The following is a 22,211-nucleotide window of genomic DNA, read 5'->3' on the forward strand; positions in this document are numbered from 1 at the left end:
GAACAGAGGTATCATGTCCTACCCCTTCACTCTTCTCCTCATTTTCCACCTCTGTCATGCAGAATGGTTTGCTGGGATCAGATCAGTGAATCTAAGATTGTTGCATCAGGCACATGTGTCTGTGGCATTTGGCTTGCCATGACTCTTTGGTGTTTGACCATGACTTGGGGAGTCAGCATCATTTGGGGCGTGTGAGACAGAGACCTGAAGGAAGCTGGGCTGGACTGTGGGCGTGCAAGTGTGGTTACTCATATTTTCTGTAACCGTTTTGCAATGATACGTTTCATGGAACCGCTACACTGCTGGTTGCTAGAATGACTCCTTTTATTGCTGAGATGAGAAGTAGGCGAAGAGGGACGTTCCCAGGCCAGAAACCCAAGGCTCTCTTAGGATGAGCGTTGCTCTTCTGTTTTCGAGTCAGGGAGCCCCATGGCTCTCATAAAGGTTGCCAATGGAGAGAAAGGAGCACTGGGAGAGAGCTGGGGCCATGTGGGCTCCATTTAGGTATTTTTTTTTTTTTGCGGTACATGGGCCTCTCACTGTTGTGGCCTCTCCCGTTGCGGAGCACAGGCTCCGGACGCGCAAGCTCAGCGGCCATGGCTCACGGGCCCAGCCGCTTCGCAGCATGTGGGATCTTCCCGGACCGGGGCACGAACCCATGTCCCCCGCATCGGCAGGTGGACTCCCAACCACTGCGCCACCAGGGAAGCCCCATTTGGGTATTCTTGACTTGCACATCAACCATCTGTGATCTTATCTGGAAGATGTTCCTTTTCATATCTCTTTCCCTTTCTCTTTCTTTCTCAAAATCAATAAATGACTTGTTATGTCTCACAGAGATGTAAGCAATAGAATTAGGTATTTATTTATTATAGAGTTGAACTATTTTCAATATTTACACCAGAAAGAATCTTTGGGCATGCAAAACCCATAAAGGCAGTGTTACTGCTCAAAGAAGTGGTGCATTAAAGAAGAAGGGCATTAAAGTGAGCATTCACTATCACTGTCTTTTGCCTTCAGAGTGGTGAGTGGATGCCCTGGGCTCCAAAAGTCTGCATTTTTAATTTTTGAGTTGACGGTGATTGTTTGCCCAGTATAATAGGTGCTGGGAACCTGGCATAAGTTCGGTGTCCTGCCTTTAACAGTGTTGTCAGTCATAATGCCCAGCCCAGAGAGTAAGTACATCCACGGGCTCTGGAGTCAGACTGACTGGGCTTGAAATCTGGTTCCTTTATTAGCTGTGTCCACCTGGTCAAGTAACTTAATTCTGTGCCACCGTTTCCTCGTCTGTAAAATGGGGATAATGGTACTTCATAGGGAAATTAAGAGGATATGAAACACTGCACATAGCACAGCGTGTGGCATGTGGTAGGCAGTCACTCAATGGTAGCTTTTATCGTAGTGGGAAGTAATTTGAGTCCCAGATGACCGGAGATTTACGTTCACATTACTGAGTTTGTCACCATGTTCCAGGCACCCATGCATAGGGTAGGGTGGTAGAAGTAATGTATTGAGTGGGCAAATCGTGTCACCTTCTGTAGCCTTTTTTTTTTTTTTTCAACTTTTCATCTAAATATTTAGATCAAATGATGTCCCTGACCCATAAAGCCTTCATTAATTGTAATACTGCAGCATCATTGGTGTTCCTGGACCTATAAGAACTCATTCTCTACTTGGGGCCTTTCTAGGGTGATGTCCTGTAAGTACCTAAAAGTTTCTTTCCTTGCCAAGCACTATCCTCTGAATCCCCTTTGAACTTTGCCTAAACTTGTACAAAGAGATTTTTAAGTTCTTGCAGACAAAAATGCATGATTAATAAATACTGGGCCATTTGGTTTCCCTTTATTAGGTCACATACAATTATTTTTACACTCCTACAGATATCGTTATTTCCTGATATTTGGACAGTTGCTTACAATTCTTCAATGTATTTTCATTGCTCTTCAAATAAGGACAAAAATCCTTTACAAAATCTGTCTGCATTTCATTATTCTCCAATCGTAGCTTAACTTTTTCTCCTCTTTCATTACCCGTGCTCCAGGAGTACTTAGCTTCTTTTAGTTAGAGTCTCTGCACGTTCTGTTCCCTCTGCCTGGACTGTTCTTCTCTTCCTCTCCCCTCACTATACTTAGTTAACTCCTGTTAATCTGTCATATTTCAGCTTGGAAAAAAAGCATCCTTGGAAAAGTCTTCTCAGCCACATCCTACCTATCCTGCACACCAGTTGGACCTTGTTATCTCTGGGTGTATTTGAGATCTTGTGTCTTTATTGTTCTGCAGTTTCAGTTAAATCAGCTGCTGATTTTCATCTGTTTATCCTGCTTGGGACTCATAATTTTTGAATCTGAGTATTTATGTTATCCATAAATTTTGGAAAATTCCCTTCATATATTACCTCTGCTTCATCCTCTCTTGTCTCCATATGGAACTTAAAGAAGACGCACCTGGCATTTTTTTCTGTCTCATGTCTCTTAGCCTCTTTGGTATATTTTCTATCTTTTTATCTCTCTGTGTGATATTCCAGGGAATCTTCTCCTATTTTTTTCTAGTGCACTAATTTTCTCTTCAACTCTGATTTACTGTTTAACTCTTTTAAAATTGAGATTTTATATTAATGACTACATTTTTTTTCACTTCTGTAAGTCCTAATTGATACTTTTCCAGATACATCTTATCTTTTACGATAGTGTCTTTTTCTTTTAAAAGTATTTTTGATTACTTTTCTGTTTTTACTTGTACTTCTGATTCTTGCTCATGTATGTTGTCACATAATTTATAACTTTGCCTTGCTTAGGGCAGACCCAGAATAATTAGTTGATGCTTTTTACTGTGGTTTTGGTTTCCTTTTCCCTTTTTGACCTAGAGATTTCTTAACTTGCATTTAAAAGTGTATTTGTTATATCTTTCTCCAGCATATCTAGGTGTTTAATAGTGGGGGTTTTATTCTGCCAAATTGCTGGAAGTAGGTGTCCTCTAGGTCCCTAGGTCCCCTTTTATAGACTATCATAATTGTCATGAACCATTAAACAATAATCATCTGTTTAATGCCTTTCTTCCCTGCAAGAATGTAGTTCCATGGGACCCGGACTATGTACGTCTTACCCCCAAACTGCAGCTCCAGCTCCTAGCCTAGTGCCTAGAATGTTGTAGGGATCAATATTATTGGAATAAATGAATGAAGTGGAGGCAGAGGTGGCTCTGGATGTCATGTCAAAATGGGTTAGGAACCTCTCTCCATCTTTTTACAACCTTTTAAAACAGTCTCACCTTTCCTTGAATGCTACCCTTCCCTAAAGTGATTTAATCACTCTGTAATTGACACAATGTCTTACAGGTGACGTTACACTATTGCTTTCATTTACCTTCTATATAGATTATCCCATTTGAACTTAAGACCACTTTGGACCTAGGAAAGGATGAGATGGTTATCCTCTCTTTATAGATGAGGATACTGAAGGTTGGGAGATGATATGTCTCACCTTTTGGAAGACAGTCAGTAGTAAATCCCAGAGTTAAATCTAGGTGTTTTGACTTTAATTTTACAGGACTCTGCCTTAGCTGTTTGGAGTGTATACCAGAGCTTATTTATGTGAAAATAAAGTCCACTTTGCTTCTTTACTTAAATACCTGTTTCTTGCTAAAGACATCAGCATCTAGGAAAGAATGGGTGCTACCACTCGCTTGGTGCTGTTTTGATTTCCACAGCTAGAATCTCAGGACTCAAATGACTTGATTTTTCATTTGGACCATGTACTTGCTTCTTTGGAGACAAACATTACAAACCACCTTCTGTCAAAGAATCCAGGTTGCTGGAGAGCCCTGTTCGTGGCCTAGTAGGATGTGGAGGTGTCTGGTAAAGGATGGTGTGTTACAGATCACACAACAGAAACACAAGGTTCATCAGTGTTTACCACTTGGAGGGGTAAGGCGAGGCGTGGGAAGGGGACACATGGGCAGCAACAGTCAGAGCAAGCTGAGGCCACCGGGTCAATTTCCAACCTCAGGGCTGAAGGTCTTGGGTGGCTGGAATCTCCCAGGCCCACAGGTGTCTAAGAAGAGACCTCTTGACAGCTCCCACTGTGGCCCTGGAGCCATGTGGCAGGCACAGCAGCTTCCTTTCTGAGGTAGGGAGGGGAGAGGGAGTACCAAGGAAGCAGATCTTGGCTACTTACCTTAGGGCGGACCCCTTGGGCGTCGCAATGCCATAGCCTTTGGAATCCAAGTTACCTCCCACTTTCATGGTGTCACAGGGTTTCCGCTGCTCAATATACTCATTCATGGTGGACTCTAGAAGGTAGGCGTATTTGCCTTTGGATTTCCTTACTCGGATCATCCCCTCCTCCGTGGTCCGCACAAACACAGATGGTTCTGCTGACTTCATGTACGTCCACATCTTCTCAAACACGGCGATTTTAGACCTCTGGCAGGGGACAGGAACGAAGCTGGAATTAAGCGCTGGCTGTGCGTGGTGGCATGGAGGTCGGCCCACACACAATAATGAAGAGCCAGGTGTGGCTTGATCACACATTCATGAGCGAGATTAGCTCAGGAAGAAACAAATTATCGGTGATGGCAAAATAAGAGGCTCTAATTAGTATCAGTAGGCTTCAAAGTACAAATACCTTGCAAATACAGAATGAATAGGAGAACTCAGAATCTTTTAATTACTGCTGATAGTTATAGCCCTCTTAAATATGGGGAGAGTTAAGAAACTGGGGCTCTGTCTGACTTTTCAAGACATCAGAGGACCTATCTGTTGTTCAATAAGGTCATATTCACAGAGCCCTGAAGAAGTGGAGAGCTGACGATATAGGTGGAGTCTGATTTCATCGTTAAAGGACAACACTAAAGAATTTCTAATAGATCATAGGTGCCAAGTTCCAGTCATCCCGTATTGCAAGACTGGCCCTCAGAATGCAAATTGTTGTCTGATAAAGTTAATAACTTGGGACTTAATACTGTCTTCTACGTACATTTCAAAAGCCTCTACCTCCAGCCAAGCTGCTTTCCTCATTTCCTCCTGAACTCATTTTGGGCCTTCCTTCCTTTGTGACTTTGCCTCATTTGTTCACTCCCCTGGATATGTTGGTTCTCTCCAGCCACATCCTACTCAGCATCTCACAGATCAGAACAAATCCTGTGTATTCTGAGACTGTCTCGGTTCCAAGGACAGTAGTTCTCAAACTCTAGTGGGCACCAGAATCATGTATAGAGACTGTAAATATGCAGACCCCCTGGCTCTAAACCTAGAGATTCTGATTCAGCAGGTGTTGGATGGAGCCTAGAATAAATCTTCTTCAGAAGTTCCCTAGGTGATTCATCTGTACGGTCTGTGTGGCCCTCACTTTAGAAGGAATATTGTGAGGATTGACGTTCCTCTGGGACACATTGTCCAGGCACTCACTGCATGTCCAAGCTAGACTTTGAGGATTGAGAGCCATTCATGCTTGGGCTTAGGTCTCAAGTTTGTGAGCACTACCTGAGGGTAGGGGACGTCTTCCCTTCTGTGGGTCCTGCACAGAGTCTAACCTTGCATCTATCTAGTAGGTTCTTAGTGAGGGCCCATGGTCTAGGACCACAAATCCACCCTCTCACATGTGATGCTCTGCCTAAAAAGCATCCTTTCCCCAACAGGTAGATGTATTTTAGGGCTACTGGTATCTGGCTTTTGAAAATGCTTTGTAAATGGACAAGTGTTAAACTCATGTAAGGGACTATTTTTTTAAAGACATTTACTACTAGAGTTAGGCCCCCTATGTAATCTAGTGGTTGATATATAGATTACAGATTTCTTTAGTATAAAATTAGCATTATACATGCAATATGTCATTATTCTTTGCACACAATATCAGGTTTATTTTCTTGATATCAACAAGCGTTGGCAAAATATTGATATGCAGTTAGCTTGTTGCTTGAGCCAATAAAGATATTTGGACCCAGAAAAACTCTAGGTCTCAAGGAAAAATGAATGGAATCGTTACTGAGAATGTCAGGGAAGCGTTCGGTAGAGTGAATTGTAAGATAGTCTATAATTAGATAAATGAGATGATTTGTTTCACTAGATGGTTTACAATCTGGGAAGGACACTGGCCTGGGGGTGAGGAACCCTGGGTGGTAGTCTTGGTTCTATTGCTAACTTTCCTCATTTGTTCTATAAGGAGTTTGGACATGGTAACCTTTACGTTCCTTGCTAGCTTGAAATATTTGGTTCTTTACGTGAATATTTATCATTCAAGCAACAGTGTCCAGGTGAGGAAAAAAAAAAAAAAGAAAGGAGAAAAGGGAGGGAGGATTATCAAAGTTAGGAAAAGAAATATCCGAGACCAATCGTAGCATCTACAACGTATTGAATATTCTCTCACAGGAAACAGGGAAATAGATAAATTCAGCTGTGACCAGATTTGCGGATCATCTTCCAGGCACAAAACCAGCAAGACACGCAGCAGGGCAATTGCAAGATGCAATGTGACCTGGCAGGATGCTCACAGCGGGGGAACACTGGGCTGCTGACAGGCAGAGCTGCAGAGCGCTCTGGGCCACAGTATGCAGAAAATTAATATGTCCCCTCAGCCTCACCCCAGTGCCCCCAATGCCAAGGCTGCACTCACAGTCGCTCAGAGTAGAACTATCAGGAAAATGTCATCTCCAGGAATGCGAAGGCAATGCGAGTGGCAGGGAGGATTGGAAACAGGCTTGGGGTATTTGTTCTTGGATCTCTGTCCTCATCCGCAGCTCCCACAGCCCTTCACACATCTTAATTAAACTGTCGGTGGAGGATTAAGTGACTCTGGGTTGGGGCTGCCGAGAAGCTCTGGGCTGCCACGGGGATGAAAAGCCAGACTGTTCAGAAGTAGAATTCTTGTTGCCCTATTCCCTCCTTCTGCCTTATGGGGGTGGTAGGTGACCTTGTCTCCCCACCCACCAAGGTCCTGGTGGGATAATTCTCAAGGTCAGCGTCACAGAGATGGAAGGGCTCACAGGACACATCGGGTCAGCAGCACTCTTTTTTTTTTTACAGGTGAAGAAACCGAGGCCCACAATGTGGCAGTGAACTGTCCAAGTCATGTAGCTTGTTAGTGGCAGAGCCAGGAGGAGTAAAACCTCATCTCCTGATTGCACCCCTAGTACCTTTACACTACGACTAGCTGTCTCCCTCATTTTCTGCTTTATGTTTCACTGGCTGCAGGACTCTGGGCAAGTAACATAACCTTTCTGAGCCTCAGTATTTCTCTCCTGACAATGGCGATAATATGGACTCACTACACAGTATCGCCATGGAGATTATATGAGGATAGAACACTTTAAAGTGGTAAAGGGCATACCCCAATGCCTGGCACGTAGTAGGTGTTCCGTAAGTGGTGCAATTACTACTAATAATTATGACTTTTCTTCTGGTTGGACTTTAGGGTAGAAATGCCCAATACATGTTTGGCTTGGTACCAATTTCCCTTCCTATATACATGGCAGACATTGATAGCAATTAAGGAATTCTTTCATACTGAGCCCGATGTGATCTCAGAATCCCTCTTAACATAGAACTCCAGGCAAGCACTCTTGACCAATCAGAGTGAACTGTTGATACAACCTATTTGCCTAGTCTAATGAAGTAAGCCTGGCTAGGGCACAGAGCTTGTCGAATATGCACCGCCTTGGTTCTAAATGCCTAGCACAGTGCTCTGGACAAGAGATAGTAATATGTGTATTTCCATAGTTATTAACAGAACGTGGAAGTCTTAAGTCTTAGCTGTGCCTCTGAATTAGCTAGGACGTGCACATTTTCTTCTTTGGACCTCACTTTCCCCAACTACAAGAGTGGAGGGTTAGACTGGATTTGTCTATGGGCCTATCTAGTAACTTGAGCGATCTTTAAAAAAAAAATTATTAATGACACCATCCATTAGGACAGTGTGGTTCAGTGCAAGAATATTTGGGTCGGAATGAGGAAATTCAGATTTTGAACCCCTCCCGGACACTTGCATCATGAATTCCCTGCGTCTCAAATTCTTGCCTGCAACGTGGACACACAACCCCTGTTCTGCCTTAGGTCACAGGTGAAACATAAAGGAGACCATGGATGGGAAGGGGCTTCGGGGGCTGTAACATGCGAATGTACCGGGGTGGAGATCATGGGTATATAATGAGTGGACAGATTGGGTTGTTCCCCGACTGCATCAGCAGGGCCTGGGGCATAGAACTGGCTTTATGGACAAATACCAGGCATCTCCTTCATACTCTGGTTGCAGGCTAAAGATGTCAGAGAATTGTAACAAGATTACAAGTGCTTTTTCTACTAACTGGTTGGGTTAGCCTAAGTAAGTCATGTTTCTTTCTAAAATGACGACTCTGACCAAGTGACCCCTAAGTTACCTTCTTGCTCCAGTATGTTGAAAATGAATGATTTTAGTCTTGGAACCTCCATCAGCCATGGTTAGGACTTTGGTCCCTCTTCTGCCTGTCATACAGAACGCAGAGCCCACGATCAAGAGGCTGTGCACAGCACCCTGTGGGTTCACTCAGAGTCTGGGGTTTGCTCCATGAAGTTGCAGTGAGAACCCAGTGGGTCTGCATAGGATCCCCACCCTCTTGCCCGAGGCGATGCAGAGGCTAGCTCTGTATTCTCCTCCTCCTCCTTATTGGCTGTGTGACCTTGGGCAATTACTTTTACCCCTCTGAGCTTCCTTTGTAAAATGGGGATAACAAATCCCCAACTTGCCTCTGATGAGATGAAATAAGTCATGAAATGTGTGCTTCTTAGCACAGGGCCCAGTTCATAGTATGTGCTGAGGAAGTGGTAGCAATTGTTTATTATTTTTATTTGATTAATATATGGTAACTCCCTGTGCTAAACATTTCCAAAGTCCAGGGAACTACAGGTTTTCTTGCTTTGGAGCATTTGTTCAAGTTGCTTCTTTTGCCTAGAATGTAATTAGCGTACCCTGATCTAACTTGATTTCATGATGTCTAGAGATGTTTACAGGTCTATCCTTTGTGGCCACAATCCCTCCCTACCCCTCCTTCAGGATGGCTTTCAATTGCCTACACCCTCCGAAGCCCTAATGGGAAATGGAGCCCCCATTCATTGTTCTTTGTTTCCTTGTATTTTAGATGTCCATCTCTTTTCATCTCATAATGACTCTTGGAGGTCGACATTATTTTCCTCATTTTGCTTCTAGCCACAAGACATCTCCACCACCTCCACTCCCACTTCACATTTTCTGTATCTCCTGGCACTATTTAATAGACCGCCTATTCCAGTCATTATTTCCCATATAACATCTCCTTATTCATCAAAGTCTCCAAGGAGGGGACACAAAGGGCATCAGGTTGGGACCTTGTTCCTCGCTGTTCCTAATCAATTAGTAATAAGGCTGAAGGTGCTTATAGGAGCAGGAAGGGAATTATATGTCATATCCTTTGCAGCCCTTGGAGAATTTGCACAGACTGGTATACATAAAGGGTCTAATTCAATGCAAGAGCTTTGAAGTTTCCACGAATGCAGAAATGAAGGTTTCTCAGGGATCCGTAGAAAGCTGAGAAATGTCTGTTTCCCTGACTTACGCTCAGTTAAGCAGTTGCCTATAATCTCATGCTAATGAGAAGGATATTTTACTGACAGTAGTGGTTCCCTTTTGTGGAAGTGCCCTGGGACAAGGGATGTCCCTACCCTGAAGAACTCCTTCGTGGATCCCGCTTCTAGGGTCCCGTAAGCGATTTCTGTCTGCTTCGCTAGGTCCTCGGCACTCTCAATGGGAGATACCATCCTCTCCACGGTCAGGAAGGCGGCCAGGTTGGCTGTGTAGGAGGAGATGATGATCAAGGTGAAGAACCACCAGACGCCGCCAACGATGCGGCCGGACAGGGACCTGCAGCCCAAAGGGAAGAGGTGTCAGAAGCACAGAATCAATTACAGAAGACTGTGGGGAGGGGCCGAGGGCCAGCCCCAGCCCATCAGCAGAGCTGTCAAGCCCTCTTGCACCCTTCTCTTCTGTCAGCAGGGTGTGAGAATCCAAACGTCAGAGTCTCCTGTGCATTTTCCTTCCTTACTGTGGGTAAGGATCTGTGGGGTTGCCTTCCTTCCTGGGTGAGACTGCCCTGCAGGTACATCTTCACGCTCACTCTCCCACATACATACACATCGAGACACGAGACACATGCCAGCAAAGACACAGATATGTCAACATTTGCCAACAAAAATCACAAACATGTATAAACATCCTGTTACAAGCAGTTGCATATATGCCAAATGTATGTGCACACATATATAAACGCAGTGCATTTACACAGATGTCGCACACATTTGATTATGTCCAGAAATGTTTCCAGACTGCCTTCCCGCCACTGCCCTCCTGGCTGGCAAAGGCCGCCAAAATGATGGATTAGAAGGAAGGGAAGGGAGAACATTTTGCAAATAAAGAGAACACTAGCACTCCGTCCAGCCACCTTGGGGAATGTCACTGTTGAGTGCAGGCACGGTTCTCCTCCTTATCAAAGAGAAAGAGAATTTGGCTGAAATAAAAGACAAAGGATAGTCTGATCTGGATCAAAATGGCAAATGTGACAGTCATATGTGAGACAAGAAACTTATCCTTGATTTTTGGGTCCTGTTCTCTCTTACGCCCAAAACTGTGAAGAGAAACGTGACCAGCCAGGAGTTCCACTGTGATTGTTTGGATTTGGCTAGGAGACTTCAAGTCCGGGGCTTCCCAAAGATGTTACCAGTGATGTAGATATTATATGGGGTGATTTTATGTGGTGGCTAGACATGGCATCGAGCCATACTCAATCAGATAGTGATAAAGTTATTTGCATTCCATTACTCCTTCCATGCTGCTCAGTTTATTAAGGAAGTGTCATCCTGGAGCTGCTGTGCCCTTAAGCCCTTTATAACCTGTGCTCCAACAGCCTCAAGCTCAGAGGTGACAACGCTTAACTAGAACCTCATGCTTAACATCGAGAGCAATCACCCGTCCAAACCGTGAGCTTTATGGATAAGGAAACTCAAGAGTCCCAGATCCTACTGACTTGGGAGCAACACCCAGGCCTGCTGGCTTGCTTGATTGTTGAGCCTTTGTCAGCCCTCTGTGTGTTATTCCCATGTTCCTGTCTGTTCTACCTTGTTTCGGTTTCTGAGAGACTCCTTTTCACTTCAGGCAGACAGTGCTCACCCCGAGAAATCCAGCGAATACTTGTTATTGCTTGCTATATAGAAAACACTGTTCCTAGATGCTTCACAGGAAGGGGGAAATAAGAGACTTGTTCAAAGGGATGAGAGCAGGAGAGTGCAACAAAACGATGTCCTTTGAAGAACAGCTTCAGGAAGAGGGGAGACTCTACAGGAAGAAAAGGCTTGGAGAGATATGTTCACTGAAGGTCTGATGTGAGGCTTGTGTCTTGTGACCTGAGTGAGGCGCATCTGGCAGACGTTGCAGGAAACGGATGCTATCTAAATAGGAGGAAGATATTTTTGATGGGCAGGGTAGTACAACAGTGGCTATCCTGGGGATGAGAGTGAGCGTCCCTGTTTCTGAAGATGTTCAGGTGATAAACTATTTATAGCGATGTTGTACTTGGTGCCTACCCTTGGTCCTCCAGGGTACTAGGTGCTGGGGACACAATAGTAAGCCAGACAGAGGAAAGGCCAAGCATCACGTGGGACCGGAGACAACTGCTTCCTCTTAACACTCCTCCCATCTCTGAGACTGTGTGATTGGAAATCGTACATAAGTAGATCAGGATGCGTGGCTTCCATTGGTAAGTCAAGCAAGATGTGGCACCTAGAGGCAAAATCATTTTCCCAGTGCCCCAGGACTAATACACAGTTATACGCAAGATCACACCAGTCTTCTGATAACTAGTCCAGTGCTCTGTTCACCTTAAGAGACAGCAGATACAAGTGTCCAGGCCCGTGTGAGGATGCTGCTGCTTTTCCAAATCTGGATGATCCCAGTGGCATCTGACCTGGACTTCTTGCCTCCATTCAACCCCCCTACCCCCCCATCCTCCCACTCCTCTGCCGAATCAGTTCTCGACAAGAGAGCCTGCATGATCTTTTGGAAAACGTTGATTACATCTTGTTTCTTTGTTGCTTAAAACCCATCAAGGCCCTCCTCTTACACTTGGAATAAGAGTCAACTCCTTGGCCCGCTCTCCAGTGCTGTCCCACAACGTGGATTCTGTAACTCTGGTCCCTCTGGAATTTGTTTGATCCTTTATACTCAGAAGGCTCTCACCCTTACCACATGCTGCTCTTTCCCGTGATCAATCCATCAGCCCTGTTCATCCTTCAGCCCTCATCCTAGTCATCACTCTTTCAGCATCCAAGCACATGACTCTCAGAGCCCCGTGCAGCTCACATTGCAGCTGGTGTCTGACATCTGTTTGTGTGATTGACTGTCAGGTGTACCCCTAGACCACACGCACTGTGAGATGTGCTATGTTGGACTCTAGCACCCAGCGCAGAGTTAGCCTCAGGAACAAGCGAATGCACAGATGCCACCTCTTTTACAACCTGATGGTTACATTCACATTAGATTCTAGAGCCCAGGAATCATTTTCAGGGCCAGGAGAATTCTAACCTGCTGTGGTTCAGGATGTCTGGAGTCATGGTTTCAAACTGTGTGTTCAGGGTGGCAACCCAGCTGAAGTATCCCAACTTGGGGATCCTCTGTTGAAGCTCAAAGGCCTCCCAAGAAAGGTCCAGGCTTACGGGTCCTTTTTCCTGTTCTTTAGTATTTATTTGCTGGGTGTTGAGAGGAGCTTACCCTGCATGGTATTCCCTACATCCCTGCCTACTTAATGAAGATAGCATAGAAAAATTCTTCTGCTTCACAGCCAGCAGAATAACTGTCATTGTGGAAGAACTGGAGGGCTGGGGAATAGGCTCTTCAAAATGGGACATGATTCCAATGCTTCATTTGTATTCAATTTGTAGTATGGAACTTGAGTGTGAGTGAACCCCCTCCTTCAGTTCAGACCTGGCACAGGCAAAGCTGGGCCTCTACCTAAGAACTCTGTATTTTCCCAGCTCCGTCCCAGAGGCAGCCCTTCACTTACAGCCCCACAGCCTTGGCAAACTTCCTGTCTAGCTGGGCCTCAGTCTTCCACTTCTGTTTAATGGGTGAGACTAACCCTACTTCATGGTGAGAAACCAAAACTTCAGACCTAGAAAAACTCTTAGTCCATTCTTTTCCTTTAATGGATACAAGCTATCGAAACTAAAATGGTAGAGGGGAAAGTACTTTGAAGAGTGTTGTTGAAACAGAAGACATTATTTTGATGATGATGATGATTCCCCCAGGGGGTCACAGGGCAAAGCATCACTTTTCTTCGTAGGGATGGCACAGCTGTAATCTGAACCCCTTAAAGGTCTGCCTAGTCACCTGAATTTTATTGGTCTCATAACTTGGCATAGCTCTTCCCCAAACTCCCTAGGTGATCAAGGAAACCCTTATGTTCCTCCAGAATTGGCCACAATTTATGTGGCTTGTTGGACCTTTATCATACTTGAACTTGATTCATAGCTCTGTGAAGTGGATGGGAGAGGGATGAATGCCCCCATGTGGCAGATAAAAGAACTGCAGGTAAGAGATGTAAAGGGACTTGCCCATGGTCACACAAGTGAGGCACTGGCAGAGCTGGGACTAGGACCCAGGATTTCCTGTCCAGCACTCCAGCCACTGCAGAGCATTCCCTCTTTCACCAACTTCTGATTCGTCCATAGATGGACATGGACTTCCTCACCCCATGACGGTTCATGAGGTTGGATCACAGCCAACACTCACCTTTCTTTATTTTTTTGTCTTTGGGACTATTTTGATTGATTGATCAATTGATTTTTATTGAGGTATTGTTGATTTACAATGTATTAATTTCTGCTGTACAGCAAAGTGATTCAGTTATACATATATATACATTCTTTTTTTAAAAAAATCTTTATTTATTTTTGGCTGTGTTGGGTCTTCGTTTCTGTGTGAGGGCTTTCTCTAGTTGCGGCAAGCGGGGGCCACTCTTCATCACGGTGCGCGGGCCTCTCACTATCGTGGCCTCTTGTTGCGGAGCACAGGCTCGAGACGTGCAGGCTCAGTAGTTGTGGCTCATGGGCCTAGTTGCTTCGTGGCATGTGGGATCTTCCCAGACCAGGGCTCGAACCCATGTCCCCTGCATTGTCAGGCAGATTCTCAACCACTGTGCCACCAGGGAAGCCCCCATTCTTTTCCATTATGGTTTATCACAGGATACTGAGTATAGTTCACTGTGCTATACAGTAGGACCTTGTTGTTTATCCGTTCCATATATAAAAGCTTACACCTGCTAATCCCAACCTCCCACTCCATCCCTCCCCCAACCCCCTCCCCCTCCCCCTTGGCAACCACAACTCCATTCTCTATGTCTGTGAGTCTTTTTCTATTTCATAGATAGGTTCATTTGTGTCATAGTTTAGATTCTCCATATAAGTGATATCATATGATATTTGTCTTTCTCTTCCTGACTTACTTCACTTAGTATGATAATCTCTGGTTGCATCCATGTTGCTGCAGATGGCATTATTTCCTTCCTTTTTATGGCTGAGTAATATTCCACTGTATATATGTGCCACGTCTTCTTTATCCATTCATCTGTTGATGGGCATTTAGGTTGCTTCCATGCCTTGGCTATTGTGAATCATGCTGCTCTGAACATAGAGGTGCACGTATCTTTTTGGATTCGAGTTTTGTCTGGATATATGCCCAGGAATACTCACCTTTTGTAATGCTCCCTGGAACCTTTGGGATCCACACAAAGCCGTCTAGCCACCACCATCTCCACAGAATTAGAAACCTGTTTGCATTTGTTTTTCATTGCTGAATAACAAATCACCACAAGTTTAGTGACTTCTAACAGCACTCATTCATTACCTCCTAGTTCTGTAGGTCAGAAGTCTCGGTGAGGGTGTCCAGATTCTCTGCTCAGGGTCTCACCAGGCTGAAATACAGGTGTTGTTCGGGGCTGTGGTTCTCATGTGGAGCTCGGGGTCTTCTTTCAGGCTCACTGGTTGTTTGCAGAATTCATCTCCTTGTGGTTGTGGGAACGAGGTCTTCTTTTCTTTGTGGGCTGTCAGCCAGGTGCTGGCTTCAGCTCCCAGAAGCCGCCTGCGTTCTTTACCATGGGCCCCCGCCACCTTCAAGCAAGACAGACTGTGGCAAATCCCTCTCATTCTTTGAATTTCTCTGACTTCCACTAGCTGGAGAAAATGCTCTGCTTGTAAAGGGCTCATCAGATTGGGTGACGTCCACCTGGATAATCTGAAAGTCAGCTGGCTTGGGACTTTAACTACATCTGTAAAATCTCTTTACAGGAGTACCCAGGTTAGTGTTTGGATTACCAAGAGACAGGAATCTGTAGAATTGCATACACCATACTGATTATTCATTCATTTTACCAGCATTGCTTGTATGGCAGGCACTGTTGGTCACAGGGGAGATAAAAGTGAATACACCACAGCCTTTCCCTTCCAAGGAGAAAGTGGGAAGGCGGTGGGCAAACATGGGCTTTGGTGGTCAGACACCTGATTCTCTGTAAAGTGCTGTGTATGGAGCGTAACGATCACTCAGTAAAGCCATTATTACCACGTTATATCCATATCATAAACAGTCATTATAGTATTATGTTAATTATGTGACAAGTAAGAAAGCAGCACTAAGGGAACACGGAAGGGCTTGCTAGTTACTCTGTTGGCAGAGGGGTGGGGAAAAGTTACCAGAGGAGGAGAAAGTTGTGCTAGGTTTTGAAGTATGAGTAGGAGACTGCCAAGCAGAACAGGTGCAGGGGTGGGAGGAAGCAAGATGGATAGAAATAAAAAGGAGAAGGTGAGTGGGATATCACCTCCTCTGTACACTTCCCCACCTTTGCCAGCAGAGCACCAAGCAGCCCCTTCTGTATTCCTGTTACACCACGATCATTCTGCTCTTAGGATTCTAACCACGTTGTTGTGATGATTTAAGGTGTCACCGTGATTATCTATGGTATTTATTAACATTGATGGTGATGGGTTGAACTAAAACAGAGCCCACAGACATTGGGAGAAGCAGGATGACTAAAGAGGTGAAGACATCAAAGTGATAGGATTTGGCGATCCACGGGGGCAGAGGCAGTGAGAGAGGGAAATGCTCAAATGCCAGTCCACATCCACCGGGTGAATGCATCCAGACGTGGCCTCCGGAGCCAGATGCTGGCCGCGAGATGCTGCTCTCTTCTGGCAAAGGCTGTTTTTTTTCCTTTGGTTAACGAGACACTAAGCATAGCATTAAATGTGTAACTTGATGCCAGGAGAAGATAGTAAAGATCTGATTGGGCCATCTTTTGGGTTCTGATAGTTAGCATTACCTGTCCTGGTTGTGGATTCGGATTCACCACAGACCTTTAAATGTATACTTCTAATCTCACAGCTTGGATTGGTCTTTATAGACGAGGGGCCAGCATTTTTTTTCTGTAAAAGGCCGGGTAGTAAATATTTCAGGCTTTGCGGGCCTTATAGTCTCTGCTGTTGTAGTGTGAAAGCAGCCACAGACAGGATATACACACGTGCACGTGGCCGTGTACCAAACAACTTGCATCACAAAAGCAGGCAGCAGGCTGGATGTAGCCGGTGGCCTATAATTTAGTGACTCCTTCCCTCAATCCTACTCTGAGTCTGAGAGACCTTGGATGGAAGTGAATACACGACTTAGACATTTTTTATCACCCATCCAGTTATTAGTACCTGCCCACAACCACCCAGATAAAGTACTGGAATGATTCATTTGCCAGTTACTTTTGTGCTTTCCTCAAGCAGAAGGGAGAAGGCATTGGTTAAGAGATTGGGCTCAGGGGCCACACACGACAGGATAGAGTCTCCTGCCTCATTACTTACTGGTTGTACGATATTGGGCAAGTCATTGAAACTCTTGGTGCTTGTTTCTTTACAAAATGGAGTGTTAGTACTCATCTTAAAGGTATCCTTCATAATTAAAAAGAAAAAAAAAATACCAGTGAAGCATGTAGCTCTGTGCCTGGCAGAGAGAGCACTTCTGCCAGGATGGAGATGTGCAGACAGTGTTTGGCGCAATGCCCTGGCTGGAGGTAGGGGAGCAGGTGCTAGGGCCGGGGGCCTTCTGAAAAGTAGATACACGGGGCCAGTGTAAGGAGTGGAAAGTTATTAAACAGGAATCAGTTTCTGATCTCACCAATCTCCTCTCCACGACATCTCTGGCAAGGGGTTGGATATGGACATTTCTTCTTTATTTCAAAAGCATGTCCTGTCATCCCCAAGAGGAAGGAGACAGAAGGGACACCTCCCGTGTGCCTTCATTCAGCTGAGCTCGAGAGGTCACTGAGCTCAACCTATTTCCCTTGGTCATCTGCTTCAAATGGCTATTTTTAAAAAGTAATGGAAACAGAGGCATGAAGGCAGAGGCTCAGATAGTCCGTCTCTAAATTACGGGGAGAAAAAAAGGTCCATCTTGACTAGTTACTCAGCTGAGCCATGCTCAGAGAGAGAGGCTCACTTGGTATCGGGCAGCAAGGTTCTCAGACTGGGGTAAATAGCTCCGGCCAGATGCAACGGCTGCACTGATGAGGCCACTTTATCCGAGATGCTGTGTCTGGGTGGCAAAGCATTCCATTTTCACCAGCTGCAAATCACTCAGCGCTTCCCTGGCAGAGTAGGAGTGAGTCATGTTAATTGCCCAGCTGCCGGTCACTGTGTTCCAGCCCCGCAGGAGGGGGCGGGCCCTGGACTCCTGTGCTGAGTCTCAGGGTGGGGAACTTGGGGGTTGGACAACAAGCTCCAAGGAAAGCCCAGCACTCTGTAAGCTAGTGTATACTGTTGTAGAATTTGCAGAGCTATGTTTCAAAGAGGGATGGTTTTATGTTCCTATTATTTTCCATTTAGGTAAGCTATGGGAGTGTAGCGTGGGCACAGTTTGCAAAAGAATGAAGATCAACTCGTTCATTTTTAAAAATCTACTAATTCTTTGGGCCACTCTCTAAGCTTCAGTCTCCATATCTGAAGATGGAGATACTGAATTCCATGTCATGAACTGTGAGAATTTGATGAGCAGGTCATGTTTTGCATCTAGCTCAGATACAGCAGGACTCAAGATGTCACCTATAGTGATGCTGCCGCTGCTATGATGATGATGGTAGTGGTGGTGGTGGTAGAGATGATGATAATTTCTTCTGGAAACACTCCACTTCGCTTGTAGGCGCCATACTCTCCTCAGTGTCCGCCTACTTTGCAGGTTGGTCCTGCTTAGTGTCCTTTGCTGGTTCTTCCTTTCTGCTTAAGTCTTAAGTTATTGTTGTGTGCAGAACTCAGGCCTTAGCCCTCTTCCCGTCCCTGTCTACCATCTTTCCATAGATGATCTCTTCCAAGCCCATGCCCTTTATATACATAGACGCTAAGAACTCGTAAATTTCAATCTCCAGTCCTTCTCCTGAACAGGAATGATTAGTCTTCTCCATCTTCCTCATCTCAGGAAATGGCACCACTGTCCCCACTGCTGTTCAAACCAGAGGCCAGGTCGACAGTGCTGACTTATCTCTTTCCCTCACCTTCACCTCCAGTCCATCAAATCCAATCATCCCCCATAGTCAGTGGTAACGTTCTAGATACTAGATAATTAGCATCGCGTTTCCTTGCTTCTTCTCTTGACCTTGTACAATCCACATCCACACAATAGGCAGAGGGACCGTTTAAAACTGTAAGTAGGATCACGTTGTTCCTCACCCCACTTAAAGTCTGTCACACTTAGAAAATAAAATCCAAACGCCTTGCTGAGGTCAGCCTGATCTGGCTCACCTTTAACCTCATCTGGTACCATCGTTACTGCCATGGCTCTGCTGCAGCCTCACTGGCTTTGTTGCAGTTCCTAGAACACACCGAAGTCTTTCCCACCTTAGGACATTTGCAGTTGTTCCCTCTGCCTGGAACTTACTTCCTTGAAATTGTCCCAAACCTCCCTCCATGTACCCTTCAGGTTTCTGCTCAGACATCATCTCCTCAGGTACACCTCTTCAAGTATTGTCTCTGTTCTCCATCTCTCTCATCTTACCCTGTTTTTTTCATAACATTTATCAAAGTCTAATGTGATCTTTAGATAATCATATACTTATTGATTTGGTTATTCATTATTACCTGTCTCCTTCCACTAAAATGGAAGTTCAGAGGGGGAAGGGGTCTTTGTCATCCACTGCTATATCCCTGGCACCTAGCAGAGTGCCTGGCACATAGTAGGTGCTCATTGAACATAGGCTGACTAAATGAATGATTACACAATGTTTATTGAGTACTGACCACCTACCAAGCCTGATGAGAAATACTTAAAAAGTTTCTTCTTAAGAAAATCAGTTTAATGGAATGAATGTGACCCACACAGAAGCAATTGTGATACCTGGACTGGGTAAACAGCACGGGAAATCACTGATTAAGTGCTACGAAAGTGCACAGGTGGGGAAAGCCATGCCCAACTGGGAAAAATCTGGAAAGGTGGGCTGAAAGAGGAGCCATTTGCCTGGGATGTGCAGGGCAGGCAGGCTTTGAGCACTCTGACATAGAAAGAAAGGTATTTCCTGGAGCAGGGACAGCTTGTGCTAGGGTGTGGAGATGGGACAAGAACATGCCCAAAGCACATTAACTGCTCAGCAGCCCCTGTTCCCTGAGTACCAGCTTGGAACTGGATACTGCGTAAAAAACTTGACATTCATTCTTCTAATCCCCATCACTTTCTTCAGGCCACGTAGGCATATCCCACCCCCCTTCCGATAAATGAGGAATCTGAGGGTCAGAGAGGTGAAATAATTAAGCTCACAAAGCAAGTGATGGCGCTTGTATGTGAACCCAGGTCCATCGAATTCCAGTGGTGTGATTTCATTGTGCTGAAAGGGGGTCCAGCTTGAACCAGGACCACCAACTCTCTCAAGGTTGACCTTGTCAGGTCCCAAGCACCACTTACCCACAGTTCCTAGACACAAAGGAGTGGTGGCACAACACTTGTATTAAAAATGGGACTTCCTCCACATACATATTTTGGGGTAAGTTCTTAGAAGAAACCACTCTTTTTATAGCTAGCTGCCTGCTGGCCAGCCCATAATGCTCAAACATATGTTTTCCCTGTATCCAGAGCCCTCCCGAGAGCTCCTACTCTTTGCTGATCCACCAGCTGTTTTCAGAAGTGAGATGGGTTCTAGGGGCCTGGGTCCCTGCCTCAGTGGGCCAGGTGAGGGCCTGAATGGTCATCTGTGGCCTAACCTATCTGGCACTTGAAGTCCTTAGAGTGGGCAGCAGATTTAATTGTGGGATGCTGTGGGCTTTTTAAAAATAGACCCCGACCCATTAGCAAATGGGAGAGAAAATCACAGCGCGTGCTTCTCCTTTAGTTAACGTTTGGTTTGCACACAGCGCGTATTACAAGGAGTTATTTTACTTAAAATAACCAGTTGAAAATCCTCATTTGTCAGGTATTTTTTCACCCTACCCAGTTCCCTGCAGACTCAGACCCTCCCACCCGCGTATCCCCAACCAAGCTGGCAGGGCAGCCCTGGAGGCAGGGAACAGCCTCCCTTCCTTCCCTCACCCCAAACCCTCCCAATCATTTCATCAAAGGAACACTCAGTTCTGAGACATTGAAGACAATTATGAAGTAGGAGTTCAGAAGCTGTACTGACCTCCTGTTCCACCCCTTCTGTTCATTAACGGTGATTTGAGGCAAGTTATCTCATATTCCTGAGCCTCAGTTTCACCTATCTGTGAAACGGGGATAATAACAGGACCAGCCTAAAAGCATTGTTGTGAGGATGAGCTGTAATATGCTTCACTGGCCACTTGGACCAGAGGAGATACCTGGTACAAACAGCTACTACAGTTCTGAAATGAAAGATGCCATGGCAAGAGGTTTTCAATTGCTGTTTCAGTTGTGAAAACCCAGGTTATAAAACAGACTATACTGTATGGCCACATTTGAAAACTCAACTTTGGCGGAGATGAGTGTTTGGAAGTACTACAAGAGTCAGCTAGGTGGCTGGATTATGGGCTGTCTTTTTTTCCTGCCTTCCTCCTTCTCTTTTCTGATTTTCTAAATGAATACCTATAATAGTTACAACACATAGAAAACCTAGAATATAGTAGTTAAAAGTATGGACTATGGGATCATCCAACCTGGGCTCCAATCCCAACTTCTTCTCTTACTGTGTGACCTTGGGACAGTGCCTTAGTCTCTCTGAGTTTCAGCTCACTCATCTGTAAAACGGAGATAATAGCAATACCTCCTCCTGTCGGCCATTGAATACTGTTGTTGATCTTTCCTCACTAATTTGGTGGGCGGCAGGAGGTCAGGAGGAGGGACGGAAGAGGCTGATGTAGATAGGGAGGTGAGGGACAGTCTCTCTGGGCAGGTGACATTTAAGCTGAGAGCTGAGGGTTGAGAATGATCCAGGTTGTGTGAAGAACCTGATGGAGCAGCGTTCTAGACAGAGGAGATGGAAAGAGCAAAGGTTTGAAGGCAGGAAAGGCTTCGTGTGTTCAAGGTAATTGGAAGCCATTGGGTGAGTCTGGAGAGTGAGGAAAGGACTAGATCAAGCAGAGCATCTGAAGCTAGGGCATGGACTCTGTATTTAACGACTAAAAGTCCAGCTACTAGTGTCACCTCCTCCAAGAGGCCTTCCAGACTGCTGCTTCCTCCCCTCACTTCTCATTTCTTTGAACTCTTCTGTTTTCCCCTTCACAGTACCACTCCTTCTTCTGCTCTTTTGCACTGTTAGCACTGCATTATATTATTAAATCATTATTAAATCGTATAATATTAAATCATTATGGGCTTTTAGACTTCTTCATAATTCTCTAGAACCCAACACAGCCTCAACATTTGTTGAGTGACCTTGAAAGTCCTATGTAGGCATTTGTAATGCCTTCCTCTGAGCTACCTATAGAAGAAGATATTTCTTAAGCTAATTAATAGCAGAATCATGATTGTGTGAGGAATCATTTATTCTATGAGGTCACAAACTGATTTCAAAACTTTAGGAGCACCCATTTTTGAGAAACTGATATATATTGAGCACCCATTTTTGAGAAACTGATATATATATATTGGATATATCCATAACTCTTACATAGTCATAAAATCATGTTTCCTCAGAATCTTCGCTCTGCAAAGTGGTGGTCATAGAGCAAATTGTTGCCTAACGTTATAATAATA

At 45.0% G+C, this 22,211-nt stretch overlaps 1 protein-coding gene across 4 annotated transcripts in view; it reads right to left on the minus strand.

The window, feature by feature from the left end:
- GRIA1 (glutamate ionotropic receptor AMPA type subunit 1) overlaps positions 1-22,211 on the minus strand; it is a gene marked incomplete at both ends in the record, with an annotated part of 309,718 nt that overhangs the window by 33,939 nt on the left and 253,568 nt on the right. For all 4 annotated transcript variants that reach the window (XM_082836840.1, XM_082836839.1, XM_082836837.1 and 1 more), the window contains 2 exons: positions 4,173-4,420; positions 9,665-9,863. In XM_082836840.1, coding sequence (XP_082692966.1) covers positions 4,173-4,420; positions 9,665-9,863 — 447 coding nt within the window. The remainder of the gene's footprint in view (positions 1-4,172; positions 4,421-9,664; positions 9,864-22,211) is intronic.

The sequence above is a fragment of the Leucopleurus acutus genome (genome assembly GCF_964270905.1).
Source record: "Leucopleurus acutus genome assembly, chromosome: 3".
NCBI classification, from domain to species: domain Eukaryota; kingdom Metazoa; phylum Chordata; class Mammalia; order Artiodactyla; family Delphinidae; genus Leucopleurus; species Leucopleurus acutus.